We start from the raw sequence: 12,749 nt of genomic DNA on the forward strand, positions 1-12,749 counted from the left end.
AATTTTTCTCTTGGCCCCAATCTCCTGCCTTCTCCCCGTATCCCTCCATACCCTGACCAATCAAGAATCTATCAACGTCTGCCTTAAATATGCCCAATGGCTTGGCCTCCAAGCTACCTGTGGCAATGAATTTCAAACATTCACCACTCTCTGGCCAAAGAAACTCCTCCTCAGCTCCGCTCTAAAAGAAGGCCCCTCTATTCTGAGGCTGTGTCCTCTGGTCCTAGACTCTCCCACCATAGGAAACATCCCCTATTAAGGCCTTTCACCGCTCGATAGGTTTCAATTAGGTCACCCCTCATTCTTCTGAATTTTAGTGAATACAGGCCCAGAGCTGTCAAACACTCTTCATTCGCTGTTATTAATCCCAGAATCATTTTCGTGAACCTCCTCTGAACCCTCTCCAGATTCAGCACATCCTTTCCAAGATAAGGGGCCCAAAACATAGAACATAGAACATAGAATAGTACAGCACAGTACAGGCCCTTTGGCCCACAATGTTGTGCTGACCCTCAAAACCTGCCTCCCATATAAGCCCCCACCTTAGATTCCTCCATATACCTGTCTAGTAGTCTCTTAATCTTCACTAGTGTATCTGCCTCCACCACTGACTCAGGCAGTGCATTCCACGCACCAACCACTCTCTGAGTAAAAAACCTTCCTCTAATATCCCCCTTGAACTTCCCACTCCTTACCGTAAAGCCATGTCCTCTTGTATTGAGCAGTGGTGCCCTGGGGAAGAGGCGCTGGCTATCCACTCTATCTATTCCTCTTATTATCTTGTACACCTCTATCATGTCTCCTCTCATCCTCCTTCTCTCCAAAGAGTAAAGCCCTAGCTCCCTTAATCTCTGATCATAATGCATGCTCTCTAAACCAGGCAGCATCCTGGTAAATCTCCTCTGTACCCTTTCCAATGCTTCCACATCCTTCCTATAGTGAGGAGACCAGAACTGGACACAGTACTCCAAGTGTGGCCTAACCAGAGTTTTATAGAGCTGCATCATTACACCGCGACTCTTAAACTCTATCCCTCGACTTCACACAATACTCCAAGTGAGGCCTCACCAGTGCTTTATAAAGGCTCAACATTACACCCTTGCTTTTATATTCTAGTTCTCCTGAAATGAATGCTAACATTGCATTTGCCTTCCTCACCACAGACTCGAGCTGCAAATTAACTTTTAGGGAATCCTCAGCTTTTTAAATATTCTCTCCATTTAGAAGACTGTCTGTCCTTTTATTTCTTCTGCCAAAGTGCATGACCATACACTTCCCGACACTGTACTCCGTCTGCCACTTCTTTGCCTGTTCCCTGTCAGAGCCACGGATTCGGCAGCGCAGCAGATACGGCAATTGCGCTCGTGAATATGCACGTGCCAGCTAATTATTATTTCGCCGTGATGGTACGGGTGCACATTCCTTAATCCGAAATTCTGGAATCCGAAAAGCTCCGAAAACCGGAGTTTTTTTCCGCCGACTGCTGACGTCACTCAGGTGTGACGTGGCAGCGCTAGCAGAGGCCGCCAGACGTCAGTTGCGGCCCAGCGCTCGTACTGGTTACACATGCACTTGCTGTTCGCTGATATTTTGTGCTCACTGTTGACTTTGTGTTTAATTTCTCTGTGAAAGTGTCAAAAAGAGCTGCAGATACCCCTATAGGTAACAATGAGAAAAAGAGAAGGAAGCAGCTATCATTAACAATAACGCAGAAAGTGGAGTTATTGTAGAAGCTTGATCATAGTGTGTCTGTGCAGCGTCTGACTGAAGAAAATAGTGTCGGAACTGCCACTGTACATGATTTAAATAAACAGAAGGAAAAGTTACTTAAGTTTTAGTGACAGTGACATTCTACAGTTATTCCAAAAAATCCTTTACCATGTGTTTGAGTCGGTTCGTTTGAAGCTGTATATTTTTATGTTATATTGAATGTTTTTGTTGGAAATAAAACTTTTTCTTGTCATTATTCCCTAGACAATACAGTATAACAACTATTTATGCAGCATTTACATTGTATTAGGTATTATAAGTAATCTAGGGATGATTTAAAGTTTGAATAGGTTAGGACTTTACTCCTTGGAGTGTAGAAGAATGAGGGGAGAGTTGATAGAGGTATACAAAATTATGATGGGTATAGGTAGAGTGAATGCAAGCAGGTTTTTTCCACTGAGGCTGGGGGAGAAGTGGGTATTGGTGAACTCACAGTCCCCTGGGAAGACGACATCGATGAAGCCCATGAGCGCAAGTTAACCAAGTGTGCGGAATTAAGATCAGAGTGCGGAGACAGAGGGTGGAAGGTCTCATGCTATCCATTCGAAGTAGGCTGCCGTGGGTTTATTGCGTTCATTTTCCAGAAGTGGCTGCGTGACCTTGGCTTCACTAGAAGAGAGATGAAGTCAACCAGCAGGACTGTAGCTGAGGCAGCAGAGAAAGGATCAGCGTGGGTGTGGACCAAGTACGTCCAGAGGGGCAGGTAGTCAGACAGTGTATACATATCTTGCAAACCCTTCAGTAGTTGCATAGACACCTGAAGAGCAGACTAACTGTTGGATGGAAGCGACCAACAACTCTGATAGAGGCAGATGCCAAGTTTTTAAGCTCACCAGTGGGAGGTGGTTCTTTAGCACTGCTGGCCCACCACCTCGAGGGAGTCTTGATCATAAGCGGGCTGAAACTCCTGAAGGCAGGTGGCAGATCAACTGATGATCCCACTGATGATAGCACAGGGCAGTTAACATCTTAGTCCACGTGTACTTTTTAACTCTTCGTCAAGAGCTAAATAGGCTCCTAAGGACGGAGAGGATGTTTCTCTGACTGCCGTACTAACATCCAAAGTTTGTAGATTTTATGCCATGGACCCTTACCATTAACCGTGGGTCCCGTGGACCCCAGATTGGGAACCCCTGCTGGAGGGTCTTAGCGTGGCACGGCGTCTTCTCTGCTGAAACTACCAAAGGTCGTGAGACGAAGGGGAACTCCCTTCCGTCGGCGACCTGGGCACGTGACAAGATGGAAAAGCGCAGACCTCGTCACCGTGCTCCGCAGCGGATAAACTGGCCCTTCAGCCCGTCTAGTTCGTGCCAGCCTGGTATTCTGCCCAGTTCCATGGATCTACACCTGGACCACAGCCCTCCATACACCTCCCACCCATGTACCTATCAAACCTTCTCCTCACTGTTGCAGTCGAGCCAGCTCATTCCACACTCACACCACCCCCCCCGAGTGAAATTCCCCCTGAAACCCTTCCACCTTTCAACCAACCTCAGAGTAAAGCCTACGTGCACCTACCCTATCCATACCTCTACTGATTCTATACACCTCTGACAAATCTCCCCTCACTTCCCCTACGCTCCAGCCCCGACCTATTCAAGGCGTCCAGGACTGTTTCCCTCATCAATATCTAGAGGTCACAACTCGAGAGAGGGTGCAAAACTGGATCGCCCGTTAGGGAATGAGACAAAGCAGGCAACAGAATGCGTGCATTGGAACATTTTGGATCCAGTGATCAGTATTCCATTAGATTCACGGTAATTATGGAAAAGGATAGGTCTGGTCCTCGGGTTGAGGTTCTATGTTGGAGAAAGGCCAATTTTGAGGGTATCAGGAAGGGTCTAAGGTTTGAGACACGACACAAAATGCTGGAGGAACTCAGCAGGCCAGGCACCATATGTGGAAAAAAGTGCAGTCGACGTTTCTGGCCGGGACTGTTCAGCCTGAAGTGTCAACTGTTTACTCTTTTCCGTAGGTGCTGCCTGGCCTGTTGAGTTCCTCCAGCATTTTGTGCGCGTGTTGCTTTGGACTTCCGGCAACTGCAGGTCTGCGTGGATTGGGGCAGGATGTTTCCTGGTAAAGGTGGGGTGAGTGGGAGGCCTTCAAACGTGAAATTCGGAGGGGACGGAGTTCTTGTCCGAAGAAAAGGTGAGGATATCAGGTCTATAGCAGCTTGGTTTTCGAGGGGTATTGAGGCCCCTGGTTAAGAAGGGGGAAGAGCTGAGTCTCAGGTATAGGCGGGTAGGAACAAACGAGGTACTTGAGGAGAACAGGAGATGCAAGAAGGAAATCAGGAGGGCTATAAGAAGGCATGAGGCTCTAGTAGACAAGGTGAAGGAGAATCCCAAGGGCTTCTACAGAGAAAAAGGATAACAAGGGAGAAACTTGATCCCCTGGAAAGATTTATATATGGGGCTGAAATAGGGGAGATTTTAAATGATTTTTTTTCCATCTAAGAGAGGGACACAGAGTCTATAAAAGTCAGACATAGCAGCAGCGATGTTATAGACCGTACACGAAGCACAGAGGAGGAAGTGTTTGCCTGCTTGAGATAAAATAGGCAATAGACAATAGGTGCAGGAGTAGGCCATTCGGCCCATCGAGCCAGCACTGCCACTCACTGTGATCATGGCTGATCATCCACAATCAGTATCCAGTTCCTGCCTTCTCCCCGTATCTTTTGACTCTGGTATCTTTAAGAGCTCTATCCATCTCTTTCTTGAAAGCATCCAGAGACTTGGCCTCCACAGCCTTCTGGGGCAGAGCATTCCACATATCCACCACTCTCTGGGTGAAAAAGTTTTTCCTCAACTCCGTTCTAAATGGCCTACCCCTAATTCTTAAACTGTGGCCTCTGGTTCTGGACTCACCCATCAGCGGGAACATGCTTCCTGCCACCAGCGTGTCCAATCCCTTAATAATCTTATATGTTTCAATAAGATCCCCTCTCAGCCTTCTAAATTCCGGAGTATACAAGCCCAGTCGCTCCAATCTTTCGACATATGACAGTCCCGCCATCCCGGGAATTAACCTTGTGAACCTACGCTGCACTCCCTCAATAGCAAGAATGTCCTTCCTTAAATTTGGAGATCAAAACTGCACACAGTACTCCAGGTGTGGTCTCACCAGGGCCCTGTACAGCTGCAGAAGGACCTCTTTGCTCCTAAATTCCCCTTGTTATGAAGGCCAGCATGCCATTAGCTTTCTTCACTCTGTTTCTTCAAATAGAGTGGATAAATCTGTGGGAGGCCAGTGTGGGAATTGCACGGGCCCTAGCAGAGTTGCTTAAAACCTTCCGAGCCACGGACGAGGTGCTGGAGGGCTGGCGAGGAACTAATATTGTTCCGCTGTTTAAGAAAGTCTCCGAAAATAAGCCGGAAAATTATAGGCCCGTGAGCCTGAAATCAAGTGGTGGGAAAGTTATTGGAAGGTATTCTAAGGGACAAGGTGTACAATATATTCGGTGGCCCCTTTTATTTGGTACACCCGCTTGTTAATATGAATATCTAATTAGCCAATCACATGGCAGCAACCCAATGCATAAAAGCACGCCGACATGGTCAAGAGGTTTGGTTGTTGTTCAGACCAGATATCGGAATGAGGGAGGAAATGTTTGACGGTGGAATGACTGTTGGCGCCAGATGGGGTGGTTTGAGTATCTCAGAAACTGCTGATCTCCTGCAATTTTCACACACAACAGTCTCCGGAGTTTACAGAGGACGGCGTGAAAAATGAAAAACATCCAGCGAGCAGCAGTTCTGAGGGCGAAAATGCCTTGTGAATGAGAGAGGTCGGAAGAGAACGGCCGGACTGGTGAAAGCTGACAGTAACTCAAATAACCACCCGTTACAACAGTGGTGTGCAGAAGAGCATCTCTGGACGCACAACATGTCGAAACTTGAAGCGGATGGGCTACAGCAGCAGAAGACTACGTACACACACTCAGTGGCCACTTTATTAGGTACAGGAAGGGCTTGACAGGGATTGATTAGGGATCGTTACCTCGGCTTTGTGTAGGTTAGGTCGTGACTGGCCAATCAGAGTTTCTCAGAAAGTTACAAAGAAAGTTGAAGAGGGAAAGGCAGTGGATGTAGTCTACATGGACTTTGGCAAGGCCGTTGACAGGGCCCTCCATGAGTCCCTTGGCATACCGGTTGAGGTAGTTAGACATTGTCTTCGCGGGAGAAGCTACAGAGTGGTAGTAGATGGTTGCGTCTCTGATTGGAGGCCTGTGACTAGTTGCGTGGCTCAGGGATTGAGCCCGAGTCCATTGCTGTTTGTCATCTATATCAATGATCTGGATGATAACGTGGCAAACTGGAGCAGCAAATTTGCGGATGACGCCAAGACTGGCGGGGGGGGGGCCGGGCAGGGTGTAGTGGACAATGAGGAAGGTTATCATGGCTTGCAGCAGGGTCTGGACCAGCTGGAGAAATCGCAGATGGAATTTAATGCAGGCCAGTGTGAGGTGTTGCACTTTGGCAGGACAAACCAGGGTAGGACTTACACGGTGAGCATCCGGGCACTAAGGAGGGGGTGGAACAGGGAGATCCGGGTCTCCATAATTCCTTGTAAGTGTCTTCACAAATAGATAGAGTCATAAAGAGAACTTTTGGTCCATTGGCCTTCATAAATCAAAGTATTGAGTACAGGAGGTGGGACGTAAGTTGTGTAAGACGCTGGTGAGGCCTGATTTGGAGTTTCGTGTGTGGTTTTGGTCACCTACGGGAAAGATGTAAATAAGGTTGAAAGAGTGCAGAGAAATTTGTAGAGGCTGTTGCCAGTACTTGAGGATCTGAGTTATAGGGAAAGGTTGAATAACTAGGATTTTATCCGCTGCACTGTGGGAGAACGAGGGGAGATTTGAGCGAGGTATACAAAACTATGGGGGGTTTGGACAGGTAAGTGCAAGCTGGCTCTCTCCACTGAGTTGGGGGATCCTGACGAAGGGCCTCGGCCCGAAACGTTGACTCTTTACTCTTCTCCGTCGACGCTGCCTGACCTGCTGAGTTCCTCCAGCGTCTCGTGCGTGCCACTTTGTTTTCCACCGAGGTGGGGCGGGACTACAACCAGAGGTCGCAGGTCAAGGGTGAAAGGTGAAACGTTTAAGGGGAAGCCGAGGGAGGAGCTTCTTCACTCAGAGGGCGGAAGTGGCGGACCCGGGCTTCGGCTGCAACATCTACGAGAAGTTTGGATTGGTACGGGAATAAGAGGGGCGTGGAGGGGCTATGGTCCCGGTGTGAGATGCTGGGACAGGGACGAGTAGATGGGCCGTAGAGAGCCTGTTTCTGCGCTGTATGACTCCCTAACCTCTCCCCATGGCTCAGGTCCTCGAGTCCCGGTGATAAGGTTTTAAGGGGATTCTCAGATTCCTGTAAATAAGGTTGAGTCTCATTTGAGAATAGCTGCAGCATGTCTGAGCAGCCGCTCTTTGGGGTGAGAGACAGTGGTGTCTGAAAAGAGGATGCTGTCCAAGTTGCATGCCATCTTGGACAATGTCTCCCATCCACTACATAATGTACTGGGTGGGCACAGGAGTACATTCAGCCAGAGACTCATTCCACCGGGATGCAACACAGAGCGTCATAGGAAGTCATTCCTGCCTGTGGCCATCAAACTTTACAACTCCTCCCTTGGAGGGTCAGATACCCTGAGCCAATAGGCTGGTCCTGGACTTATTTCCTGGCATAATTTACATATTACTATTTAATTATTTATGGTTTTATTACTATTTAATTATTTCAGTGCAACTGCAACGAAAACCAATTTTCCTCGGGATCAGTAAAGTATGACTATGACTATAAGGACGTAAAGCTCACAAAACATCTCCTGGCTTTTCACACCTTTTGCTTTCGACAAAGGATGGAGGTAAGGCAGGACCTTCCTTACATTCCTTTCTTAATTCCGGTAGAGTCTCTTATCTGTTCTGGGCCGTACCCTCCAAATATCCGGACCTGCCTCTCGGTTTTTTTTTGCACTACCTTACTTTCCCTTTTCTATTTTCTATTTATGATTTATAATTTAAATTTTTAATATTTACTATCGATTTGTACTCCAGGGAGCGCGAAGCGCAGAATCAAATATCGCTGTGATGATTGTACGCTCTAGTATCAATTGTTTGGCGACAATAAAGTAATGGATCTTAAGTACTGAGTTCTGCTCTAGTTGAGTAGCTGGAATGTCTATTGATCTGACTGTTGTTTTGCACTGAGGTGTTAAAGGATCAATCTGTCCTGCTGACATGTAAATGCTGAGCATCCAGACAAGGACATGCAGGATGTGAGAATTAATTACACTCTGTTCTCTGTTTACCGCTGCCTGATGTGATTGAGTATTCTTTGTCAAGTACGTTTACCTCTGTTTTAGGTGATTAAGTGGCCTTTGTCTCAGACTATCATTGTTGCTAGGCTTTCGTGACAAGGATGATATAAAAAAACTCCATATCTTTGTGTTTCGACAGAGAGACTTCTGTGGCTGACTCCCTGCGAGTGCCGAAGGAAGGTTCTCTCTCGTGTCTTGCCACCAATAAAGGTGGAAAAGAATCAACTGTGGAACTTGTCTCATTACATCGGGTTGATCACTGGCAACATCCTTGTAAATTTTCTCCGCACTCTTTCAATCTTATTGATATTTTCCCTGTAGGTTGGTGACCCAACCTGCACACAATACTCCAAAAATGGGCCTCACTAACATCTTATACATCAACAATATAACATGGCAACTTCTGTACCCAATGACTTATGAAGGGCAATGTGGCAACAATGCACAGATTTGGCATTCCCACTCCTAATACGTTGCAATGTCTTCTTCCTCCGCAAACATACCGGTGATCTCCTCCTCGAGCAATAATCCAGCCCCTCCTCCCCCTTTCCCAACAGCAAAAGTAGCGAGACCCGGCCAACTTTCCTTTAGCTCTCACGTACCGTGCTCTGCAGCTGCCCCGGGCTGATTTGGAGTGTCCGATCTCCAATCATCCCCGGCCGTGTCCAGGGAACGCACGATGGGGCAGTGCGTAGAACGATACAGGCCCTTCGGTCCACAAAGTTGTGACAAACTTTTAAACCTGCTCTGGGACCAATCTAACCCTCCCCTCCCACCTCGTTCTCCACCATCCATCATCAAAGACATGCCCTTTTCTCATTGCTACCAACAGGAAGGAGGTACAGGAGCCTGAAGGCACACACTCAACGATTCAGGAACAGCTCCTTCCCCTCTGCCGTCCGATTTCTAAATGGACATTGAACCCATGAACACTACCTCACTACTTTTTAATTTCTGTTTTTGCACTACCTATCTTAATTTAATTACTTAATGCACGTAATTACTTGCTGTAATTCAGTATTTTTCTATATTAATCATGCATTGTACTGCTGCCAGTCAGTTAACAAATTTCACGATGCATGCCGGTGATTTTAAATCTGATTCTGATCCACGTCCCTATCTGAGAGTCTCTTAAATGGCTCTAATCTATTTGCCTCTACCACCAGCCCATCTCAAGAGGAAAGGAAGTTATAGGCCAGTTAGCCCGACTTCAATGGCTGGGAAGATGTTGGAAATGATGTAGTTTTGGGGTACTTGGGGGCAGGTGACAAAACAGGCCAAAGTCAGCATGGTTACCTTAAGGGGAAATCTTGCCCGACCAATCTGTTGGGATTCTTTTGAGGAAATAACAAGCAGGAGAGACAAAGGAAAATCGAAGGATGTTGCTTAATTAGGGTTTCAGAAGACATTTGACAAGATGCAACACACAGGCTGCTTCACAAGGTAAGAGCCCATGGTATTACAGGGGAGACTCTAGTGTGGGTAGAACAACAGGAATTCAGCAGGTGCTGGAAATTCAAGCAACACACATAAAAGTTGCTGGTGAACGTATGGGTAGAAGGTTGGTTGACTGGCAGGAGGTAGAGTCAGAATAAAGGTGGCCTTTTCTGGTTGGCTGCCAGTGGCTAGCGGCATTCTGCAGGAGTCAGTGTTAGGACTGATTCTTTTCGACTTGTATGTCAGTGATTCAGATGATGGAATAGATGGCTTTGCGGCCAAGTTTTGCAGATGATACGAAGGCAGGTGGAGGGGCAGGTAGTGCTGAGGAAGCAGGGTGTCTGCAGAAGAACTTCGGAGAAATGGGCAAGGAAGTGGCAGATGGAATACAGTGTCGGGAAGTGTATGGTCATGCACTTTGGTCAAAGGAGTAAAGGCGTGGACTATTCTCTGACTGGGGAGAAAATTCAGAAGTCAGAGGTGCACAGGGTCTTGGGAATTTTTGTACCGGATTCTCTGAAGGATAACTTGCGGGATGGGTCGGTGGTGGGGAAGGCAAATGCAATGTTAGCATTCATTTCACGGGGACTAGAATACAAAAGCAAGGTTGTGATGGCAAGGTGTCGGGCAGACCGCACTTGGAGTATTATCTGCCCCCCCCACCCCCCATCTAAGAACAGACGTGCTGGCACTGGAGAGGGTCCAGGGGACGTTCATGAGATTGATCCCGGGAATGAAAGGGTTAAGATACGAGGTGCGTTAGATGAATGAGGGGGGGAGGGACCTCAATGAAAGCTATCAAATGTTGGAAGGCTTAGATCGGGCAGATGTGGAGAGCATGTTTCCGGTAGTGGGGGGAGTCTGGGACCATGGGGCACAGCCCCAAGAATAGAGGGACAGCCACTGAGAATAGAGATCATTTTTGGCCAGAGGGTGGTGAATCTGTGGAATTATTTGCCATAAACAGCTGTGCGGGCCAAGTCATTGGGTATTTCTGAGACGGAGGCTGACAGGTTCTTGATTAATCAGGGCGTCAATGGTTCTAGGGAAAAGGCAGGAGAATGGAGATGAGAGGGACAATGTATCAGCCATGATGACATGGTGGAGCAGAGTCGATGGGCCGAGTGGCCTAATTCTGCTCCTATGTCCTAGGGCCTTTCTGGTCCTCTACCTACCACTCTCTTACACCTCTGACTTCCCTCTAATCACCTTAAAATTACACCCAGTCCCCTTATTAGTCATTCCTGTCCTGGGAAGGTGGCTCTGGTTGTCGGACTTGATCTGTGCCTCCTATCAACATGTCTAATCATCGCTTCCCAAGCCTCACGTATGTTACTTTCTTCTTCTTGACCAGATGTTCCACACCTCTTGGTCCTTTGGCGGCCTGAATGGGACGAACTTGTCCAGAACCCCATGCAAGAGCTCCCCAAAACAATCTTCACGTTTCCCCAAGAGCCTTATTTTGTATCTAGCCTGTTTACCGGAGGTTATGCTGCAACTGTGCAGGGTACTGGTGAGGCCGCACCTGGAGTACTGTGTGCAGTTCTGGTCTCCTTACTTGAGGAAGGATATACTGGCTTTGGAGGCGATGCAGAGGAGGTTCACCAGGTTGATTCCAGGAATGAAGGGGGTTAGACTATGAGAAAAGATTGGGACTGTACTCTTTGGAAATCAGAAGAATGAGAGGAGATCTTATAGAAACATATATAATTATGAAAGGGATAGATAAGATAGAGGCAGGAAAGTTGTTTCCACTGGTAGGTGAGACTAGAACTCGGGGACATAGCCTCAAGATTCGGGGGAGTAGATTTAGGACGGAGATGAGGAGGAACTGCTTTTCCCAGAGAGTGGTGAATCTGTGGAATTCTCTGCCCAATGAAGCAGTGGAGGCTACGTCAGTAAATATATTTAAGACAAGGTTGGATAGATTTTTGCATAGTAGGGGAATTAAGGGTTATGGAGAAAAGGCAGGTAGGTGGAGATGAGTCCATGGTCAGATCAGCCATGATCTTATTGAATGGTGGGGCAGGCTCGACGGGCCAGATGGCCGACTCCTGCCCCTATTTCTTATGTTCTTACTGTTACCCCCACCCACACCAACCTTTTTTTTGTGCCTTTATTGGGCTTGACTGAAATCTTAGAGTTTAACTTTTTTTTTACACATGAATGGAAGGGGAGGAGGAAGAGGCAGATACGCTAGGGACATTAAAGAGATTCTTATGGATGAAAGGAAAATGGGAGGGGGCTACGTGAAAGAGAAGGGTTAGATGTGAAAGGGTAGGTTAGAAGATTGACACATAATGTGGGCCGAAGGGCCTGGACTGGTCTATGAGGCGGAAGAATGATAGCAAGATGGAAGGCCATGTAGGAGGGAAGGGTTGGATTGATCGTGGAGTAGGTCTGAACTGTGTTCTGAGTGCTATTTATTTAGAGAAATGGCGCGGAACAGGCCCTCCTTAAAACCACCGATTTAATCCCAGCCTGTTCACGGGACAGTTTACAATTAACCTCCCAACCGGCGCGTCTTTGGACGGTGGGAGGAAACCAGGGGACCCGGAGGGAAACCCTCGCGGACAGGGACAGCGCTGGGACTGGAACTCGCGAACTCGGACGCCCCGGGCTGTGAGAGCGTCGCGGCCGTGGCCCTGATCTCCGCCCCCGCGGCTCTTGCGCGGGTGCTTCTTGGATATTCGCCGGATTAGGGAGCTGCGGCTACGTTGGCGGTGCGAACCTCCTGCTACCGGGTGAGGGAGGAGCCGCGTGAACCCTCCCCCGCCAACTTCAGCGGCCTCTCTGCCAACAACAACCTCCCCCCCCCCCCCCACCACCGCCAAACACTGAGCTTTGGGATGGACGCGCGTAGAGCTGGAGGTGGAGGGAGTGATCCGCTAGATCCACCCTCGCGATCAACGGGACGACAGCGGCCGCGGCCAGATCGCCCCCTGGCCGGCGCTGCCCCTGCCCTAGATGTGCTTCCAGAAGTCAAAGTCATTCAATCCTGCACCCCTCTGTGGACGAAAGAAAATAACAGGATATTATAAAGAAAGCAAGGTGAGAAATACTTTATTAAAGTCTTTGCGTTCTATATTACAGAGAAAAAAAAAGTTTAAAAAAAAAACTTGAGAGTAGTCTCCTAAATCTATTGCCGTGCAGAAGTAATCAGGAACTGAGAGGGAACACCCCCTCCCACCCAGAACCCTACTCAAGTACTTCTGCCTTGC

At 48.0% G+C, this 12,749-nt stretch overlaps 1 protein-coding gene across 5 annotated transcripts in view; it reads right to left on the bottom strand.

Moving 5' to 3' along the window:
• sipa1 (signal-induced proliferation-associated 1) overlaps window positions 1–12,749 on the bottom strand; it is a 145,583-nt gene that overhangs the window by 15,485 nt on the left and 117,349 nt on the right. Inside the window, exon 17 of one of the 5 annotated variants that reach the window (XM_063036518.1) lies at window positions 11,460–12,536. The exons of the other annotated variants lie outside the window; for them this stretch is intronic. Within the exon in view, the coding sequence (XP_062892588.1) occupies window positions 12,492–12,536 (45 nt within the window). The 3' untranslated portion in view covers window positions 11,460–12,491. Of the gene's footprint in view, window positions 1–11,459; window positions 12,537–12,749 lie in introns of those variants that run through there. 5 annotated transcript variants of the gene reach the window in all.

The sequence above is a fragment of the Mobula hypostoma genome, chromosome 30, assembly GCF_963921235.1.
Source record: "Mobula hypostoma chromosome 30, sMobHyp1.1, whole genome shotgun sequence".
NCBI classification, from domain to species: domain Eukaryota; kingdom Metazoa; phylum Chordata; class Chondrichthyes; order Myliobatiformes; family Myliobatidae; genus Mobula; species Mobula hypostoma.